Source organism: Heliangelus exortis, chromosome 16 (assembly GCF_036169615.1).
Source record: "Heliangelus exortis chromosome 16, bHelExo1.hap1, whole genome shotgun sequence".
Taxonomy (NCBI): Eukaryota; Metazoa; Chordata; class Aves; order Apodiformes; family Trochilidae; genus Heliangelus; species Heliangelus exortis.
In genome coordinates this window covers 7,568,785-7,588,149 of record NC_092437.1, presented here as the reverse complement: position 1 = coordinate 7,588,149, position 19,365 = coordinate 7,568,785, and the positions used below count along the sequence as shown (strand labels likewise).

Here is a 19,365-nt window from a genome sequence, read left to right as displayed (position 1 = left end):
CTACTCGAAAACTTCTAGGATTATTGACCTATAATCAGGGAGTGATGTGTATCCACATGTACTCACCAAGCTTTCCAGAAGAACTGACTTCACCATTTTATTACCAAACTATAGAAACGTTAGACAAAAGGGTTTAAAAAAATGGGATGAAAAAAACCGTTCATGCCAATAGTGATTCTGGTTGCCAAGTGGTTGAAATGAAAGACCGTTTCCTTTCTTAGGGTTTTATTCTTTAGGCATTAATGATATTTTATCACAGGCGTTGCAATAAAAGCTTTAGTAATTGTAGTCATAACATTGTGTAAGGACATTTAATCTGGAAGTTCCCAGCTATTCTGTGATATGCCTGTAGGCCACTAAAACATCAGAAGACAGAAGGGAGTACAATAAAAATAATCTCAGGTCTTCTTCTGTTGAAACTATTGTAAGTTTTGGCACTAACTTAATAGTAAAGAAGGGGAAAGGAGTCTTTGAACACCTCCATTTTTCCATTATAAAAGAGTATGTTATCAACTTCAAATTTTTATCAGGGGTTTTTCACTGATTTTTGGGTTTTTTTCTCTTAAAAAAAAAATTAAGTAAATTGCATCATTTTCAACATCTCTAATAACCAGGACTTGGCACATATAAAAACTGGCAAAACACATACAGAACTGGCAGTGAAAAACCAGAAGCTTTTTACAGTTCTATGAGCAAATGGAGTTTTCTCTGGACTCAGGAGGATTTCACTGCAGGGACCTGTAGATTTTGATCAAGAACAAGTCAGAATAACAACCAAAAGCCTTACCAGGTCAGCATTAACTGTCCAAAAAGTACAACATAGTTCATATCACATGTTACAGCCAAGATCTGAAGAATTTTACTGGTAATGCTCATCTTCCTCTCAAATTTATGGAGGGGAAAACAAGATTTTGTTACTTTGAATAATTATATCAACTGGGGAAAAAGCAACACCATGAAGAGAGAATACCTGTGTCAAAAACGTGTAGTGACAGAATGAGGAATCTACCTACCTTGTCTTCAGAATCACTTTTGGATTCAGCTTTGCTTGAGGAGACCTTAAACATAAATGAGAAAAACCAGTCACACCCAACTCAGTTTTTCAGAATGTCTGAGAAATCAAACATTTGAAATTCACATTTTTTTTCTGGCTCAAAAGTGAGAGAAGTACAGACATTGCTTTCATCTCCATGTTCCAATGTAAGAAAATTTATATTACAAATGTTTCACAAGGACAACTTTAAGTCAGTGGCTAAAATGAAAGCTATCTGAGCCAAAGATACAGTGTCCAGGCTTATACATCCCATTAATTCATAAAACCAAACTTCTGGAGACACTGCAAAATACAGTTTCATCATGCAGAAAATCCCTATAACAGCCAAATACCTCCAGATCTACAACTACCTGTTCAGAAGAGCTTTTCAGAGTTGTTCATCATGACTGTCCTGCACTTACAAATCTGTGTCACTCTCAAATGAGTCTCCACGTGACTTCTTTACTCCTCAGCACCCGTGAGAGCAAACCTGTTGTATTTAGCTCAGCATGTTCATGTGAGACTTTTCTAAGCAACTTAAAAGCTAGCCTAGAGATGAAAAGGAAAGGCAAAAGATGCTTACCAGTGTTTTGAGGAAACTCATGACGGAGTTGTCTGCTGCAGCAGCTGGCTGAGGGTTCTCTTCTTTTACCTCTGCCTTTTCAGGTTGCTCAGCAGTGAGACCTTTGACACCTGCTGAGTCCTGCCACAGGGCTTTTTGGTTGCAGTCATCTATCTCCTGAATAAAATAAAAAAATAAGGGGGGGACAGTTTCTTCAGCTTGCTTAATTTCCAGTGGAATGCAAAAGCAACATTTGTGACTTGCATAATGTTGCTCTGAGAGTCACAACCCTAATTCCAACCATTCTTCTCCAGCCTACATATGCAGAACAATGGAGCATTTGTCCATCTCTTTCCCCTCTTTTCCAGTATATTCAGCATTTGCCATTGGTTGGAGGAAGATTGCTCTCACAAGGTATCCCGAAAAACATCACTTTTCTTTTTTAAGGCTGAACTTGTGAATGGAAACAAATACTGAGATTTTAGACTCATGGCTCAGCATCTGCTTGTACCACACCAGAATGTAGCATCTGGCTAGTGGTATCTGAGTTTGAGTCCAGTTTGTTACCTCCTCCCTTTTGTCTACATTGTAAATGCAGGCCTGGATCTGCAATTAAAATAAATGGTGGCCTTAACTGTGCTAGGAAATTTGAAACATTATTGAGTGGACAATCATAGATAGCAGTGCCATATTTCTTTAGCACAAGTTATCACCCCCAAGTATTCAGACAGCCATACACATCTGGTTGCTTAGGAAAGAGTGACTGCAGAAGCAGCAGTTAAGGTACCAGATGCCCAGATTATTCTAGAGGAAAAAATAAGGCAAAAAATAAAACAGATGAGATTTTGAGGCATCTCCATCAAAAAGCATCTTTGAATCATTCCCTCTCAAAGATTGTATGGAAGTCTAAGTGGCACCAAGGGTATTTTTCTGACTTGCCAATTAGACATACTTGGTCAGTGACATTTTTATTAGGAAAACTTTAAATTATACTCTTGAGAACCTTTCTGTCTGCCAGGAGATTTAAAAACAGTGTTTTATTGGATTTGCAGAGGACATAGGTTTTTGTGGGTCACTGATAGAAGGAGCAGACTAAAGATACACAAGTGAGTTAAAACTTGAGAGGGCTAATTTGACATCAGGAAAGATGAGCATGGAGTGGCCAGACTCCACACAGCATTTAAAGAGTTAAAATGCACAAGGTTTTGCTTGCAAGAACAGACTTCTGTCTAATCCTCCACCCACTGTTTTCCAAGTTTACCCAGGAAGAAGCACACCACAGTAGTTCAGAGTGCTTCAACAGGCTATTTACAAGTTTTTTTTTGTTTGTTTTTTTTTTTTCAAGGGTCTAACACACCACTTTGTCCAGCTGCCAGTTACAGGCCAGAATGGCTCCCAGAACAATATGTCCAATGCAGAACATGCGTGGCCACGGCAGCTTCAGCAGCCCTTCCAGGGATGCCATCCCCAGAGTTCTGCTCACACAGAAAATGCTGGCTCCAATTCAGGAATTAAAGGGGCAACAAAGGCACGAGGCAAGAGACCAAAGAAGCTGGAGGCAGAAGATGCATTGCTAAACAAAACTAAATTCATTACTGAAGTACTTGATGCTTCAGCACTTGATAACATCTCTACTTGATGTTATCAAACAAAAATAAGCAAACTTTATTTTTATGCACATGAGGCCAGGCTCTGGCACTGGGCTGCTGTGTGGAGGAAAAGCTCTTTTCCCTGAGCATTGAGCACACACAGAGCTGAGATCAGCTGCAGAGGTCACCAGCCCCACCACTGGCAGCACTAACCCTCCCAGGGGATGTCCCTGCAGAGCTATTGCAGACTGTGCAGAGCTTGAGGCACAATGTCATCCAAAAATCCCTGAACTGCAACTTGCAGAGCACAGAAGTGCTTGCCATGACCCAACACTACACGAAGAACCTGCTCCAGGATCCCCAAGCCAGGGCTGCCCTTAGCTACTGAGACAACCCAAACCTGGACTTAAATAGATGCTGTGATCCATCTTGGGCTTTTAGGGGAAAACTGCTGTAGTAAGGAGCACAGACTCAGGCCACCAGGATATAAATCAAGCACAGATAATGTGGACTCCTATAATATTACATTTTCAGAGCCATAGTCAAAAAAAAACCCCACAAAGACCTCTGAAGCAGCTCACTGCATAATATGCTGCACAAAGCCCCAGGGTCAAATAATGAAAGAAAATACTGACTTTCTCCTGTTATTTCTGGAGTTATCAGTTAACAGATACTATGTAAATGTTTAATTAATTTGTGGAGCAAAATTTGGGGGTAATAAACATCTTAAATACTTACACTGTAGTTTCAGTTCAGTCATTAGAAAAAAATATATCAAAAGAACATATTCCTGCCAGCACTTTTGTCTGCATGAATCATGGCTCAGTGAAACATTTCAGGCATATAATTTATCTTTTCTTTGGCTTACATAGTAAATGCTTCATGAATTCATGAATTCTGTCCTTGTTTTAATTATGCTGTGTACTGAATGTAGTTTTGTAGACCACAAAAATAAAGAGTGGTTCACTAAACACAGAATGTTTGTGCAGCTCTTTAAGCTACAACTGTGGAGCCTCTCTCTTACTTACCAGCAATGATGTTTGTTTTGTGCTGGCACTCGATTCAGGGAAACTTTGCTTTGCTTTTACAGATACTACAAGCAATAATCCACAAAGAGAAAAAAATTAAAAAAAAAGAAAGGGGGAAAGAAAAGAAAAAGACTCTTGACAGCAAGGTCTGAATTCTTAGTACAATTATTTGGTAATAGTTGGTAGTTACTACAGTAACAGTAATCAAATTAGACTTGGTCATTCTCCCATCCTACGTGATAACAACCAACTTTAGATGAAATAGAGAGCAACTGTACTGCAAGGCAGAGTGACAGCCTTTGTTTTATAAATGGACTTAAAGTGAGTTTGGCAATGTGTCAGAAATGTTTGGTGGATTATTTTTTCCAGCCAAGGTCTGCAACTCCTCTCTGCCCCCATATACTCCTTTTCACATTTGAGGAAGAGAAAAATCAGTCTGAAAATTCAAGGACAAAGTTAAAATTGGACTTTCCACTGTGATACAGTTCTGCCACTCTCATTTACACTGAGCAGCTTGAACCCCAATTTTGTGAGGCTTCATGCATTTCCAGTGGCCCAGCTTGAAAAGATGTACAGGCACTTTTGTTGAACGGGAGACCTGTCCTCAAACAGCACCAAACAGGCACCAAAAAGCTGTTGTGTGGGCTAGGATCCCAATACCAACCAACATCCATCTGTTGGGTGCCTGGGATGTCCAGCTTATTCCCATTAGTGAGGTTCAGAAGGAGGATATGTATACAATAAAGACAGGAACATAATTCAAAATTAATCAGAATTCAGAATGAATAAGGCCATATTGACATAAAAAAGCTTGATCTGAAAGAACGGTGCTTCTTGTAACCTGTTTGAACTGGCAGAATAAGATGAGATTATCTTGTTCTGTCCCCTGATGGCTGCTGCTAGAAACATCCTGTTGCTTATGTGAGCTTTTCCACACTGGCTGTTGGTTACTAGCAAATGTTTAACTCAGACTTCTGGTTAAAGCTACTTCAGATTGTTATTTCATTGGAATTTCACACTGTATGACCCCCAAAGCAGAAACTGTGACCTTTCACACTCTATAGTTTGCAATTACAACAGAAAAGGAAGTTATGAATTTCACATTTGATCATAAAAGTAATTCTTCCAAGCCACAAGCAAAACTTTTTTTCTGACTAACACATACAGAGAAAATCTGCAGGAATTTAATGTTGAAAAGCTTCAGTCTTATAAGTTACAAAGAGAGGTGCCAGTATGCACTGAATAGATCATTCATTCTGAATTATTCACCTTGTTCTTTTTATATAGTGAATGACTTGATATTCTCCTAGGTTGAGACTACAGATTCTTTAAATGTGCATATATAAAGGGGACTGAAACACTTGTGCTGGTTGCCACTGTTAAAGGGGAATGGGCAAACCCACAAATGTTTAGTCTTACAAATGAATCTTCAGAAAAGTATTATCACTTAAGTTTATACAAGAAATGTGATTTTGAGATTTAAAGACCCATGGGATAAAGAAGACAAGGCAGATGAACAGGAATGGGAGTCTTTAGGAGACAACCTGCAATGTTGTCAGTGCAGTCAGTGAGCATCCTGTGAATAATATTCACTACTATTCAATGCATTGGCAGCCACAGAACTCCCTTACCAGTCTGGTTCAGGCTTTCCATTAAAAGCTGCTACTTTTCAAATGTCATTTACACAGATTCTGATAAGGGGCCCATGCAGCTGGTTTCTGGTTCCTGTTCCTGACATTGGACAGGGTTTCAGCTTGATCCCAAATTCACGTATGCTGGCACCTCTCCAGCAGAACTAATGAGATTTATACCACTTATTCCCATTCATGGGATGGATTTTTCAGTAGTTACCTATCTGAACACTAGTCCTATAGTATGTTTGCTGATATAAAACTTTGCAGGAAGTGAAATCTAAACTGATCTATTTTTATCTCCTTTGATAATTTTTCTCTCTCAGACAAGTTACTTAATTTCTTATATTACATTCTCAACATGTAAAATCAGTTCTAAGGGGCCATATTTCCTTGACTAAAACACATCTCAATAGCAAAAGTGCAAAGGTTGCTACAACATAATATTTATCTTGTTGAGTATGAAAAAGCAGCTATTGCTCAAGGAGAGCATCTACCTTAAGAATGGCACAAAACATGCTAAAGAACTTCTCTAAACCATCCAGTGTCAAACTCCAAGCTTCTAAAGCAGAATAAACTATTTTACTTTCAGGTATTTTTGCTTTTATTTGTAGCTGGCTGCCGTTGACCATCCTGGCAACTTAAGCACAAACACAGATAAGCTTGCCCAAACCTTTCAGAGAAATAGAAATGAACTGAAACTGGACATCAGATGCCAGCATTTTGCTGTGAGCCAGACAGAGCTATCAGAACTCCACCATAGGTTCTCCTCCCGTACTCCTCTCCAGTCACCCTTTGAGGTGGCTGGACAATAATTTTAAGAGCAACACCAATTTGTTCACACAGCCATCATGACATCAAGCTGCCCCACACTATTAATATTCCTAAGAGGTTTCATTAGGAGTGAAATACATATTCCTACTGAAGCACTTGCCTTCCCCTGCAGGACACTGCCTGATGTGCTCTGTGATCCAGCGGCCTCCTCCTTGGTGCTGTGCCCGTTGGGAAGCTCTGAAGCTTGCCTCTCCTCCTGGGGATCAGTTTGTGGTTTACTCCTTTCCTTTCCCTTCTCCAGTTTGAAGAACCTGTCGAAGAAGGTTACTTGCTTTGCCTTTGAGGTGGCTGTCTCCTCTCCCTCAGGTGTCACCGATGCTGCGAGATGGATGTCACCCAGCGATGCTGCCGGCGGGGCCTGGCTCAGGTTTTTATGTGGATTTTCCTGCCCAGCAGCTGCCACAGGAACTTCCACGCTGTCACTCGGCCCTTTGTTCACTCCGGGCACCCCTGAGCTGACATCAAGTTTTGCAGATCCAACTGATGAATCTGTAGCTGGGTCTTCAGTACGCCCTGGTACAGCCCATGGAAACGCGAAGACAGAGCGGGATTGAGCAGCTGGCTGAGCTCTCCTGGCAGCAATCCCAAGGCTCTGCCTGCCCGCCTCGGGAACGGGGCTCTGCTCCATTGTCTTGGGGGAAGAAACGGCCACATTATCCCCTGCAACACTTGCCTTTGCAGCCACTACAAACAGAAGCATAAAACAGTAATTATCCAGCCCAGCAAAGAAGTTATACTGGGTGTACAATTAATCACGGTCACCTCGCTCTTTAATAAACTCATTTTGAAACATGAAGCCTTGGGGAGGACCACACAGAGGGCATCTTGTGGAGACACCCTGAGCTGCCACTCCTCTAACAGACCCGCCTGTCTGATTTTCTGTCCTGTCATTCCTCATTGAAGCTGGTGCAAATATTTTGTTCTCCACAGCACCCTCTCAGCTGTCAAAGTCAGCAGCCCAGGTTTTTGAATACTCAGCCCAGTAACATGCTGAGAATATTTTCCTTTCCAATTAAAATTAAAGAATGATACGCAAAGAAAAAAAATCAATAAAACATGAGACAAAGCTACATCAATATATTACACATTCCTCTGTCAAAGCTAAAGGGAAAAAAGAATGGAAGCTGCAAGGACTGATTTATTTTCTGGCTGGCCAAAGTCCCCCTGGGGCTTTGCAGTCATAACTTATTTCATTCATTTTTCCCAAACTGTTCCTTGCCTTACTGCCTACCCTCCATAGTGCAGTTTCTTCTTGCCCTTCTCCTCTATTGTCTCTAAGTTAGTTTAAGCCTGATTTGCATACTTATAAATCACATCTGAGCCAGGCTTCTTCTCCATATATTTCTGACTCTCTTTATCCATAAACAATATGTCCCTAATCACGTTTCACTCCCCTCAAAATTCTCACTAATAATACCCCTTGTGCACACACATGGCCATCACACTTCAGATTTGAAAAAAATCTTTCATCTTTAAAGTATACTTTATGATTTTATCTTACAATGTCACTTTGATAACACAGCTGAGGTGAAAATCCCTAGTACTGTGTATGCAGACAGGAGGAAAAGGCTCCTGCTTTACAGAAGACAAAAGAGACAAAAGAAAAACCTTCTTATATCCATTTTGTGGATGTGAGGTTGAATCACAGATTATGTGGTGTGAAGCCTCAGTAAATAAGAGGTGGTTTGTTGAGAAGTAAACCTTACACCTCACCCTCAGCTTGAGCTTCTCTTCTCTACTTTGATTAGAATACATCTCCAATTTCCCTGTCAATCATCACCACAGATTTCAAGGATGAATTTAGATCTACTTAATTATATCTGAAAAACTGACAGTCTCAAACTGACTTGATGAATTAAAATTTTAAAATCGTCGGTTTCAATGTAAAATGGAGATTATTTCAAGTTATAATTGTAACAGTCTCATCAATATTATGCCTTTCACATTTCACTGTAACAGAAATAACACCCCAGATACCAACAAAACCTGACTAGAATGCCTGTCTTCCACAGTACAATCTCCAGTGTTCAGTTTCATGTTTTAAATGTCTTTTTAAGGCAAGGAGAGCAGAACATTTTTAGATGACAGCTTTCAGAACTACCCCTTAGCTTCTCACAGCATCATTACCCCAACTTCCTCCCTTCCCAGCCAGGATTTTACCCAACTCCACCCAAGCAGCATCAGGTGCTGTGTCACATCTGTCCCTGTGTGACACTGCAGTGGCTGTGCCTGGGGACCCTGCCCATGTCCCTGGCCAGAGACAGGAGGAGAGCAGAGCCCCAGTATCCCACCAGGACAAATCCTGCCCCACAGCCTTAACCTGGTGACCCTGACTCCCCACTGGACCCTTTTTTCATAGGCCAGTGCCACCCGTTCAGTGCAGATCAATAGATTCCACATCTTTGGTGCTCTCTGAGGAAATTCCTTCCCCTGGATTCTCTGTTCAGCTGTGGCAGCAGGGAGGCTGAAACTGGGTGTTTCTGTTGGTACTTACTAACTGGATGTTTCTGCTGATATTTACTTCCCAGCACTCTGCTGGCTCATACCAGCAGAAGTGAAAACATCCAGTGCACTCAACATTAAAAGATCTCAATGTGACTGAAGCAAAGTGATGTTTGTTTGCACCCTCATGGACAGCTCTTGTTTTCTTATTCCTGCAGCAATATGCTGCTCTGAGGGATGCCTGCCCAGAGATCAGCATCATCTACAGTTCACTTAATGAACATGATGTTACCTGAATTTTACAAACATTCCTCTGCAGAAGCTTTGAAATGTGGACTCGTTTGCATGCTAGCATTTGCATTCAGCTTTCTTGCACAGCTCAAAGTTAATTTTTTAAAATGGGATCAATGCCCTGTCTTTAGGATGTTGCATTCCTGAAACAAAGACTTGAGTCAGAGAATGAAGAAGTTAAGTTTCTCTGGTTTGTATTTATTTTGTGGAATGCTATCAGAGGTTACTAGTGCTGTCCTCTGAGTTATCTACCTGACTACTGCTAGGAGCAAAGGCAGCTTTGGTGCCTTTATGTTCTTATTTCCCATGTAAACAAAGTGGCTCTGAAGTGGCTATTGCTGTGTACCCTCACAAAGTATGATGGTACCACATAACTGTAATGTAGCCCTTTTACATAACAAGAAATAAAAATTTGAAAGCAAGAGCCTAATCCCTGGAAATGTTCAAGCCAAGGTGGATGGTGCTTGGAGCACCTGGGCTGTGTAAGCTGTCCCTGCCTGTGCAGGGGGGTTGGAACGTGATCTTTAAAGTCCCTTCTGGCCCAAACCACTCTATGATTTTATGTAAGAGTAAGAAATTACTCACACTGGCAAGAATCCTTTGTCAGTAACAGCCTTTTGTAATATTTCATGAGCACCTATTTCAACATAGTGACATACAAAGAAAAGGCACAAATAAGTGGTTATTCAACCCCCATCCAGCTCTTCATTAGGGACCACTATCAGTTATAGTTTCCTAAGCCTCCTGTAGTACTATGTGAAAAAACTGTAGCACTAAATTCTAATGATAATTGAAAACTTGAGAAGGAAGCAGAAATCAAACCCTTCCCCAGCTAAGCAATATTTATTGGAATATCATTGTTATAAATGCTGAACTTTTGGTTTTGTAACAGATAAAAAAAGGAAAACACAAGAAAATTGTCGTTAGTATAAAAATAGGAATAGAAGTTAATCATTAAGAAAATCAACCAAACAAAAAGTAGCTCATGAACCTATCAAGCTCCTTTTATCTCTAATCATCATGGAAAGAATGAAAGAGCTGGAACATACCAGCAACATGAGCCCTGCAGCATGTCTCATGTCAAAACACTTCAAACTGTTTCAGGGAAAGTCTACTCAGACATCAGCCAAGCAGATCCCACCCCCAGAGAGAATTACTGCAGGGGCTGAAGAGGAGAGTGACCCATATCCACAGGAAACTGAAGGAGAAAAAATTTGGAATTGCAGTATTTGGGTGAAATTCTTGCAGTTTTGACACCACTGTTTAGCGTCTCATCATTTTCACTCTTCATTTCCACACAGGGATTGGTTTTCATCCAGAGTCCCCACAATTGCTTGTAAATGCACTGATATCCACCAGATCTGAGCATCTTCACAGATATCTCCTTCCAATGGAATTACCCAAATTACCTGATTAAAGCTTAATCCATCTCTGGGAGTTCACTAGCACTTGGAACCCATCTGGAAGGAAACTCAACTCCCGACTGCTCACTCCTCTCTCAGTCACATTTATTTTGGAGCACTCTAAGTCTCTGCACTCCCATGAGGTTTCCACTATCTCATTTCTCTGTCAGAAGCCTGGTAACACCAACACACCATTTGTTGCATTCATTCATACAGACAGCTATAAGCCAGAGCTAAAAGCACACGGAATGTTTGTTTTTAGAGAGCCACAGAAGTGCTATTCTTGCCAAAAGTACTCCACAATCCAGAGGCAGAATTAGGAATAGAAGCAAAACTTCCCAAATCCTAGGCCAGATGTGCAAGTAGATCAAAGCTGCTCCCTCTGAATGAGATTAATAACTGCTCTGAAACTAAATCAATATACAATTTACAACACTGCTGTGAGATTGCATTTCATACTGCTGCTACACAGGCATTTTGCTTTCAAGTATTTAACAAAAGACAGTCACACTAGAGATTAGTCTTTCCTTTCAGTTCATCAGGATATGTAAAAAAAAAAAAAAAAAAAAAAAAGGCACTACTGTAGCTGCACAAAGTCCCTGTTGTGTAAGAACACACCAAATTAGGATGTTTTTCCAAAATTTGCTAGATTAGACCTGCAGTTTTTCATTTATAAGAGCAACTGTACAGAGAAGAGTAATTGAGTGCAATGCTATGACAATACCATTTCCCTGCTCAGAAGTAATTGCTGACAGACTTTCTCCTCCTTCCTTTCATATCCTTGACTCCAACATTAAGAATTTCTAAAGGCTGAGGTACAGCACCCTGTCAAGAAAAGTCAGGATCCAATTTGCTACCCTGTGCCTTGCAAAGCAGCAACTCATGAAGTACCAGTAAGGGCACCACTACTATTTAAGTGACATTACAGGAGGGGAGGGGGGATGCTAATGCTCTGTACAATGTTTACAGCCCTGATAATCCATAGGAGCAGGAAAGGCAAGTCATGGAAAGAATCCCTAAGCCCACACATCTGTCAGGCTCTTTGAGCAGAAGCAGCAAAGGGAGGGAAGCAGTCACCAATCTGCACAGCCAGATGTGAAGCAGATGGTGACAGGGCTCTTCCAAATAACATTACTTCCTCTGGTCATATTAAGTTAACTCTCTGGATTCTTCTTTCATTATATTAACAGATATAGATTTCACAAAGTCATTTATCAGCTGTACTGGTTAATGCACAGCACATGGTCAGATCACTGGCAATTACAGAAATGCAAACAAACAAGACAAAGACCACAAACATACATCTAACACTATTAATAAAATCCTCTTATTTCACAGCCTGTTTTGCAGGTCTTGAGTGCTCAATTCATGACCATGGCACAAATTATAGTGCTATTTCTTGTATTGTTTAATTTTAGAAAAACTATCAACTACATTTTCTATAGGAATAACATCTCCCTCAGCACTTACACTTTCATTTCACCAAGATGTTGATTACCTTAAACAAACCAATGAGATTTCAGTAGTATCCAAACAAGTAATGATCTTAACAACTTTTTAAAACATTAGTAAAGTTAGAATACAAGTAATATCAACACAGGACGGCCCAATTTTACAACTTTCTACTTAAACTGTTTTAGTAATTGCATTAATTAGGTAATCCATTTATGTAAAACCATGCCATATGCTTCATTTTATGTGTTAAGTGTAAATGTGCAATTATTTTCTCGGTCCTCAGATCAAGTAAAGAATCTGGCTTTTATTTACTTCTCAGAACTCTACTGGCTCATACCAGCAGAAACACACACTTACAGGCTTTTATTTTTTTTATTTTCTTAACTGCTTAAATTGACTTCTTATTGCTAGATTGCATTGGAAAATTAGCCATGGAACAGAGATGCTAAACTGTAATCAGTACTATCTGCATTCTCCATCCCAGTCTGATTATTTTTGTGTAAGCTTCGATTTTTCAACTGGATACAACAACTTGAGAGGGTTCTCTTAACAATGAACAATAAAATAATATTTTCTTTCCCCACAAAGACTGGAGAGAAATGTTGGCTTTTAATATACTCTGAAAACAGAAAGAAATCCAATACAAGCACTGATAAAAGTAATGTGACCAGATCTGCAGAGATTGGAGCAATGCTGCTCAGGAAGGCTCCAAAGCCAACAAGAGGTGAAAGGAGAAATTAATTAAGTGCCAAAATGTGAGGAGAAACATATGTCTGGACGAGAGCATGTGGAGACACCTTCCTCAGCTCCTCACAACACCAAAATCAAATGAGAGTCATTGAACACATTGGCAAGCAGATCAGTCTTACCTGGAGCAATACAGTAGTAATTTTTCTGACCTGTTGCTGTCCCACCTCCTGTAGCCAATGCCTCTTTGGGAGCCAGATGCAGAACCAAGCTTTTAGGGCAATTAAACAAACAGCTCCCAGAGGGCTTTGAAAATATTTTTTCCATTTTACTCTTTGTTATCTTTAAACTTTCAAGTTTCTGAAAAACCACATGTAGTGATTCATCACATGTAAGACCTGAAACACAGGTTCATCTTTTAACTAGAGACCACGCACCAATATTTATTGCTACTCCAGTATAGACCTCTCTCTGCCCATCTGGTGGCAAAAGAGGTGCAAACACACCACCCTTTCCCAGGACATACCTTCCCCGTTCATTGCAGGAGAATGAGTCTGAACAAAGGCAACAGATCCATTTTTAATGTTTTCAGGAGATTCAGACAAAGCCTGAAATAGCAAATAACACAGTTCTTAAGAGTGGATTTGAAAACTGCAGTATGTAATAACCCAGGAAAGGTGAAAGTGGGGAGCTCTTGCTTACTTGATAGCTCTTGACTGTGCATGCATTGTCTTCTTCCACTTCCTCCAGGACACTCATTGTGTTCCCCATGGCTCCTGTAAGACAGAGAAAACAAAACAAGCAACCCTTTCTTTCTCATTAATATGACTTCACTGCTTAATTCAAATTAAGCAACAACCAGTGGTGACAGACTCTACAGGCTGGTTAAATTCCCAAGAAGCTTCACCTGCTTTCCCAAAGACACCTGTCCTCAGCAGCCCTCTGCACCAACCAGTTTTACTCAAACCCAGTTATGCACAAGGGTTCACAGGTGCTCACTAGGGGTGGTGCAAAGGAACAAACGTGTCTTGTTTGTCAAGGGAAACTGGATGCAATCACAGCTGCATCATTCACTGGGACTCAGCAGACAGTAACATGGAGTTAGCAGCAAAATAAAGTGAAAAAGAGCAAAATATATTAAAAGGTACAGCTGCTTGGTTGGGTTTTATATTTTTGTTTGGTTTTCTTTATTAAAAAAAAAAAGGAGAAAAGGCAGACATAGTTGGGCTCCATGTCCTTGGCTGGCTCAGACTGGGGCTGTCAGAGCCAACCTGCCCCAGACACCCAGCAGTCACTGGTGGCCCTGGATGTTTTCCAAGCATCTTGTGTTGTCATGGGTGCAGCACTGCTGATACCTGAGCCAGACACTCTAAAATTACTTTCTTATCCTCATACCTGCTGGAATAACAGCTCTGACAACAATCCAGGCATAAACTTAGCTCGTTAATTTCTAGAAGTCCATTAGATAGCTCAACACAGTGAAACTCTTTTGATTTAATTCAACTTTGTTGCAGGAACAAAGTGTTTGATTAAATTTTAGCCTCTTTCCTAAGTACAAGTACATATAAGCCTGTTGGTGGGTTTGTTTTTTTTTTCCCCTCCTTTCAAATATATTGATGGGCTCACTGTGCTTTAGGACTGTAAATTCCTTGTGGCCAGACACACTCTGTGCAAAATGGCTGAAGGGCAAACCAGACTGAAGTCAAGAGGGAGGTTCTTATTGACTTTGGTTCAGGATACATAAATATATATATAGTGTAAAAGCTACACAAATAAACACTAAGGAGAGGCTACTATGAGCCACACCTTGAAAAATAGAAGTCTGCCCAGAGAGGAAGGTGGAAGCTGCAGCCAGTTCCAGCCTCATTGCTCATCCCACGGGATGCCCTGCACAACCTCTGCCACCTGCACCTCTGCTTTATTATTGCCCAAAGGGAATCAGTGAGGCTGCAGAGGTATGGATGAGAGCAACTTCTCTAGTGTTTTCTGAAACAACCCTTGGCTATGGGAGAAAAAGACAAAAAGGGTAGATTTGCTAAATCCTGTTCACCAGAATTGGACAGGGAGAGCTGGGAGCAGCTCTGCCCTCAACCCTCAGCCCAGGGGATGCTCAGTTCCTGCTGCCAGAGCTCAGGCTGATTGTGGGATTTTGTTAACCCCAATCTACAAACCTTTGCTTTACAGGGATGGTCCAGGTCTGGTTTCTATTTTATGCTGCATGGTAGCTGACCTGCTGGGCCTCTCTCCAGAGGGGGTTGTTATTCCCTGCCAAGTGCCCAGGGCTGCACTGGACACGGAATGGCCCCACTGAAACACAAACTGCAGCACTGAGCATCACTGCATAAACACTGCCTGTAGGACTCAGCCTTCATTCCAGAGTGCAGAGTTATTTTACAGGGATTTTTATCTTCTCAGCTGATATTTCCACTATAAATCAGAACTTCTGATTTATGGTGGAAAACAGCCAGCGTTTCCCCACGGATGTACAATGGCCTCTTGTTCTTGCTATGTATTTGTTTCCTAGCAACTTTCAGTATTATCCTATTGGAAGAGAAGAAAACAAGATTCAAATCCTACTGCTTAGTTTTGATGGTAAATTTAGTATCTGGTTGAACCTGGAAGATTTACTTTTGTTTTCCATTCACAAGGCCATCTGGTTTATGCCAAGAGACAACTTAAACAGAGGAAGGAATATTTGCAGGTTACATGCTTCCTTTTTCACATGCTGTAAAATCAGTACATTTTTGAGAGGAGTGAGAGAAGGAAATTCATCCTTTTTAAAATTTTATTTTGACAATGATTTGTAACTTGATTCTCAGTTACTCCAGTTCCCTGTGGCTGCAGTTCTACTTATGTCAAGTAAGTTATCTTTAACTGACATGGAGCAGAGGTCACAGGCTCTGATCTCTGGCATATTTTACTCTAGGAGAGATAACCCATTTTCTACAATCAAGTTTATAATTCTCACTGAAGTAAAACACACACAGTGGCCATGTGGAAATTTAAAAATATTTCACTCACCCGAACCCTCTCTCTCATAGAAAGCTGGGCAAGACTTGGAGGCAATTTTTGCTAAAAATGGGACATACTTGATAAATAACCCTCTTGGCATATAATCCCAAAACACCAGACTCAGTTCTTCACCATGCACATATATAATATGCCTTCAGAGTTTTTCCCTCCTTGGAACAGCAATTATTGTAATGCACAGATTTTTGCAATGTGCGAGCAATGTTGCAGCTCTGGGCAGAGCAGCCACTGAAGAGAGGATTTTTCTGGGTACAGAGCTCGATCAGTGGCACAGCCTTACAGTCCTCACCTAGATCCTGTATTAAAACCAGGAAAATATAAATGCATCTATGTCCCTTCCCCTTTTTACAGAAAAAGTGAAAAGTCACTGCCACCTATAGGCAAAAGTAAGCATCAGCAGAAGTGATTACACATACAAAATGGTATCAAATTGGCAGAGTTTCAAGTTGCCAAGAGAGTAAAGTCACAGCTATTTGGCTCTGCCATCGCATGGAGAACTGGGTGCTGTAGAGGTGATTGCATCTGATCACACACATATGTGGCTCTAGATTTGCATAAAAGAGCAGCTCCAGCTCAGTCATTAACATGAAATGGTTAAATTTTCCCCATAACGCTCAGGACTCCAGTCTATATCATCAAATCATTTTTTCTCTTATTTGAAACACCATCTCTTGAAGCTAAAATTGTTAAATGTGGAGAAAGGAAGTTTTCAGAAAATTAAAAGACTCCCACAAGACTCTTATTTTGTGCCTTTTCTCACCAATGCATTTACAAATACCACCCCTTTGAATGTGGGCTGCCCAAAGCTAAGCACCAAACCCCTTTGGGGCAGGAAGCACAAGAAAACAGAGTTTCAGAAGATGCTGATGGCTCCCAAAGTGCAGGGATTGCCTGAGAAGGACAAGGTTTGGGAAGCAGTCAGGATCTGGGCATGCTCTTGTTCCCCATGGGCAGAATCAGAGCTTGTCAACTACTGAGGATCTCTGTCCAGCTATGAGCTCTGCACCATCTCTTTAGATGCTCACTTGGTGTCTCCCTTGAGTGTTTTTAGTATGTCTGCTATTAATCATGATCATTTATTAGCAGTACAACCACCAGGCTGGATCTATTCGTACCCTTTGTTCCACGTCTGTGGAGCACAAAGCTGCTCTCTGTAGTAAGCTCTGAGTATGGAGCAAACCTCCACCAGATCTGGGAGATGTTGCTGGTTACATGTCTATTTTAACAGAGAAAACTTTTACAGAGATGATTTCAAGGACTGAGAGAGTGAAAGAGATGATCCTGATGTAAGAACTTTTTTCAAAATGTGAAGAAAACTCTTGAAAGTCAAGGGAAACTGGAGTAAGCTCATTCTCATCCTTAGGCTTCCTTTCTAGGTACAATTTTTTCAATTAAGTTTCAGGGATATTATCCTTGTGGGGGGCTCATTCAGACCAGCTGGAATGCAGCCTGACTGGTTTAAAAAGGAACATGAACTACCAGCCTCCAGTTCAGACACAACTATGAACAGTTTCTTTCCCAAATTATGCTTGACTGCTTCTATTGTAATGCAGAAAATAATCCAACAGAAAATTAGGGGTTTTAGTTTTTCTTTAACATCATAGGAACCATAGTGTGCCCCAAGCCTGAGCTCAAGGCTTGGTTAAGTTCTCCTTTTTCTGTCACCCTCAAAAATCACCATTTTGGTCCTGGCAGGGTGATAAAAACTTTGAAAACTGTGATAGAAAATTAAAACCAAATCTGTGTTCTACTGTGTACTCTGGCTAAAGGCAGATAAACCTGACCTTTCTAATGTATTGACCAACCTAGAATACTCCAGTCACCTGTGTCATGGTGTCTGTTGATTTAAAAAGCACACAAATAATTCCTCACTAAAACTTGCCATATGTTGTACTTAAATGCCAGAAAAAAATAATCAATTTTACTTAATTCTCTTTGCACCTCATTTCATTACAGATATGTCCACTCTGCAGGTACCTGGAAAAAAAACTTAAATAAATTCAGGCATATTCCAGCGGTAGAGGAAGGACTGAGCACACATCAATTCATGCCAAAAAAACCCTGGCTGTGGGGCAAGGACTGGATCCTCTTTAGTACATCCCTGTCCCTTCTTCTGCCCCTTGGGACAGGGGTGAACGTGAGGAGCTCTCAGTCACTGTCCAGCCAGAAAGGCAGAAGCTCCTGCTCTGATTCCTGTGGAGCCAAGGAAGGACCCAGAACAGGATAGGGAGTTAAAAGTCTCCTTACCTTCCTTCAGCGCAGCTCGAAATTGCTCTCCTGCAGAAAACAGCTCAGGCACGTGTTGGGTGTGATGCAAGGAGGGGACAAGTGCATCTGAGTGTTGTCAGTGGCTAGGGAAGAAAATTAGACACAATAGACACCAAAGAAAGGACAGGAGAAGGAAGGATTGAGGTGACTCACCTACACCAAACAAGGAACACCCAAGAACGACCTGAGCAGCAACCTGGCAGCTGTCCCTGTGTCCAGGACATGGAGAATTACAGTCCTTAAGGCTCTAAGGGACAGTTTTAATACAATTATTTCAGCCACTCTGCATTGTAGCCAAATGGAAAAAGCAAAATAGTTCAAACATTCATAGCCTGGGCTTTCGGGGGGGGGGGAACACCTGAGCAGTGCCACAAAGGTGAACAATCCCAGTCTGGCTGGGAGAAAGGCTCTGTCAGAAAGCTTATCTTTTTATTGTGTCCTTTTGCCAGTGTACCAAAAGTGAAAATTTACACCAGGCACTTCCAAAGCCAAACAAAATAAGCCAAGGACTTGCAGGAGCTCCCGGGAGCACCAGAGCACACACAGGACTGAACTGGGACAGAAATGGCAGCAGCAGAAGAGCAGAAGCAAAACCCAAGCAAAGCCAAACTGAGAGCAGGTGCAGGAGTTACCTGGGGGAGGGTGGCAGGGACACTCAGCACCCCTGGGAGCCAGATGGGACAGATGCTGCTAGCACAGCCCTAAGAGCTCTGTCCCTGCCCCTGCCTCTGCCACCCAGCACCAGCCTGGGAGTGCTCACAAACACTGGGTGCAAACACCCAGTGGGGTGGAGTCACCCACCTTCCCAGCCCTTCCTTCTCCAAGTATTTTCCTTGAGCCTTCTGGCCCCCCAAACCTGTTCACATGCCCCATTCTCTCAATTTGCTGCTCCCTCACACAAGTCACTGAGCCCACGCTCAGCCTGGGGCTTTCAGAAATTGAGGTTCCCACAGGCTGTCATAGTACCAGCAAAATCCCTTATTTTGTAGTTTGTGAAAGCAATACCAAAGAGTTGTGAAAGGCTCACACAGGGCAGTTCCACAAACCAGTCTGGGGACTGGCCAGAGCCCAGGCTCCTCCCCAGCCCAGCAGGTGCCAGCAGCAATGCTGTT

At 41.4% G+C, this 19,365-nt stretch overlaps 1 protein-coding gene across 1 annotated transcript in view; it reads right to left on the bottom strand.

Annotated features, from left to right (window-relative positions):
• Positions 1-18,336, bottom strand: part of BCAS1 (brain enriched myelin associated protein 1) — a 44,955-nt gene extending 26,619 nt beyond the window's left edge. The window contains exons 1-6 of the mRNA XM_071759519.1: positions 18,233-18,336; positions 13,658-13,731; positions 13,482-13,563; positions 6,778-7,361; positions 1,617-1,772; positions 1,014-1,058 (exon numbers count right to left, since the gene is read on the bottom strand). Coding sequence (XP_071615620.1) covers positions 1,014-1,058; positions 1,617-1,772; positions 6,778-7,361; positions 13,482-13,563; positions 13,658-13,726 — 936 coding nt within the window. The 5' untranslated portion in view covers positions 13,727-13,731; positions 18,233-18,336. The remainder of the gene's footprint in view (positions 1-1,013; positions 1,059-1,616; positions 1,773-6,777; positions 7,362-13,481; positions 13,564-13,657; positions 13,732-18,232) is intronic.
• Between the last annotated feature and the right edge of the window lie 1,029 nt (positions 18,337-19,365).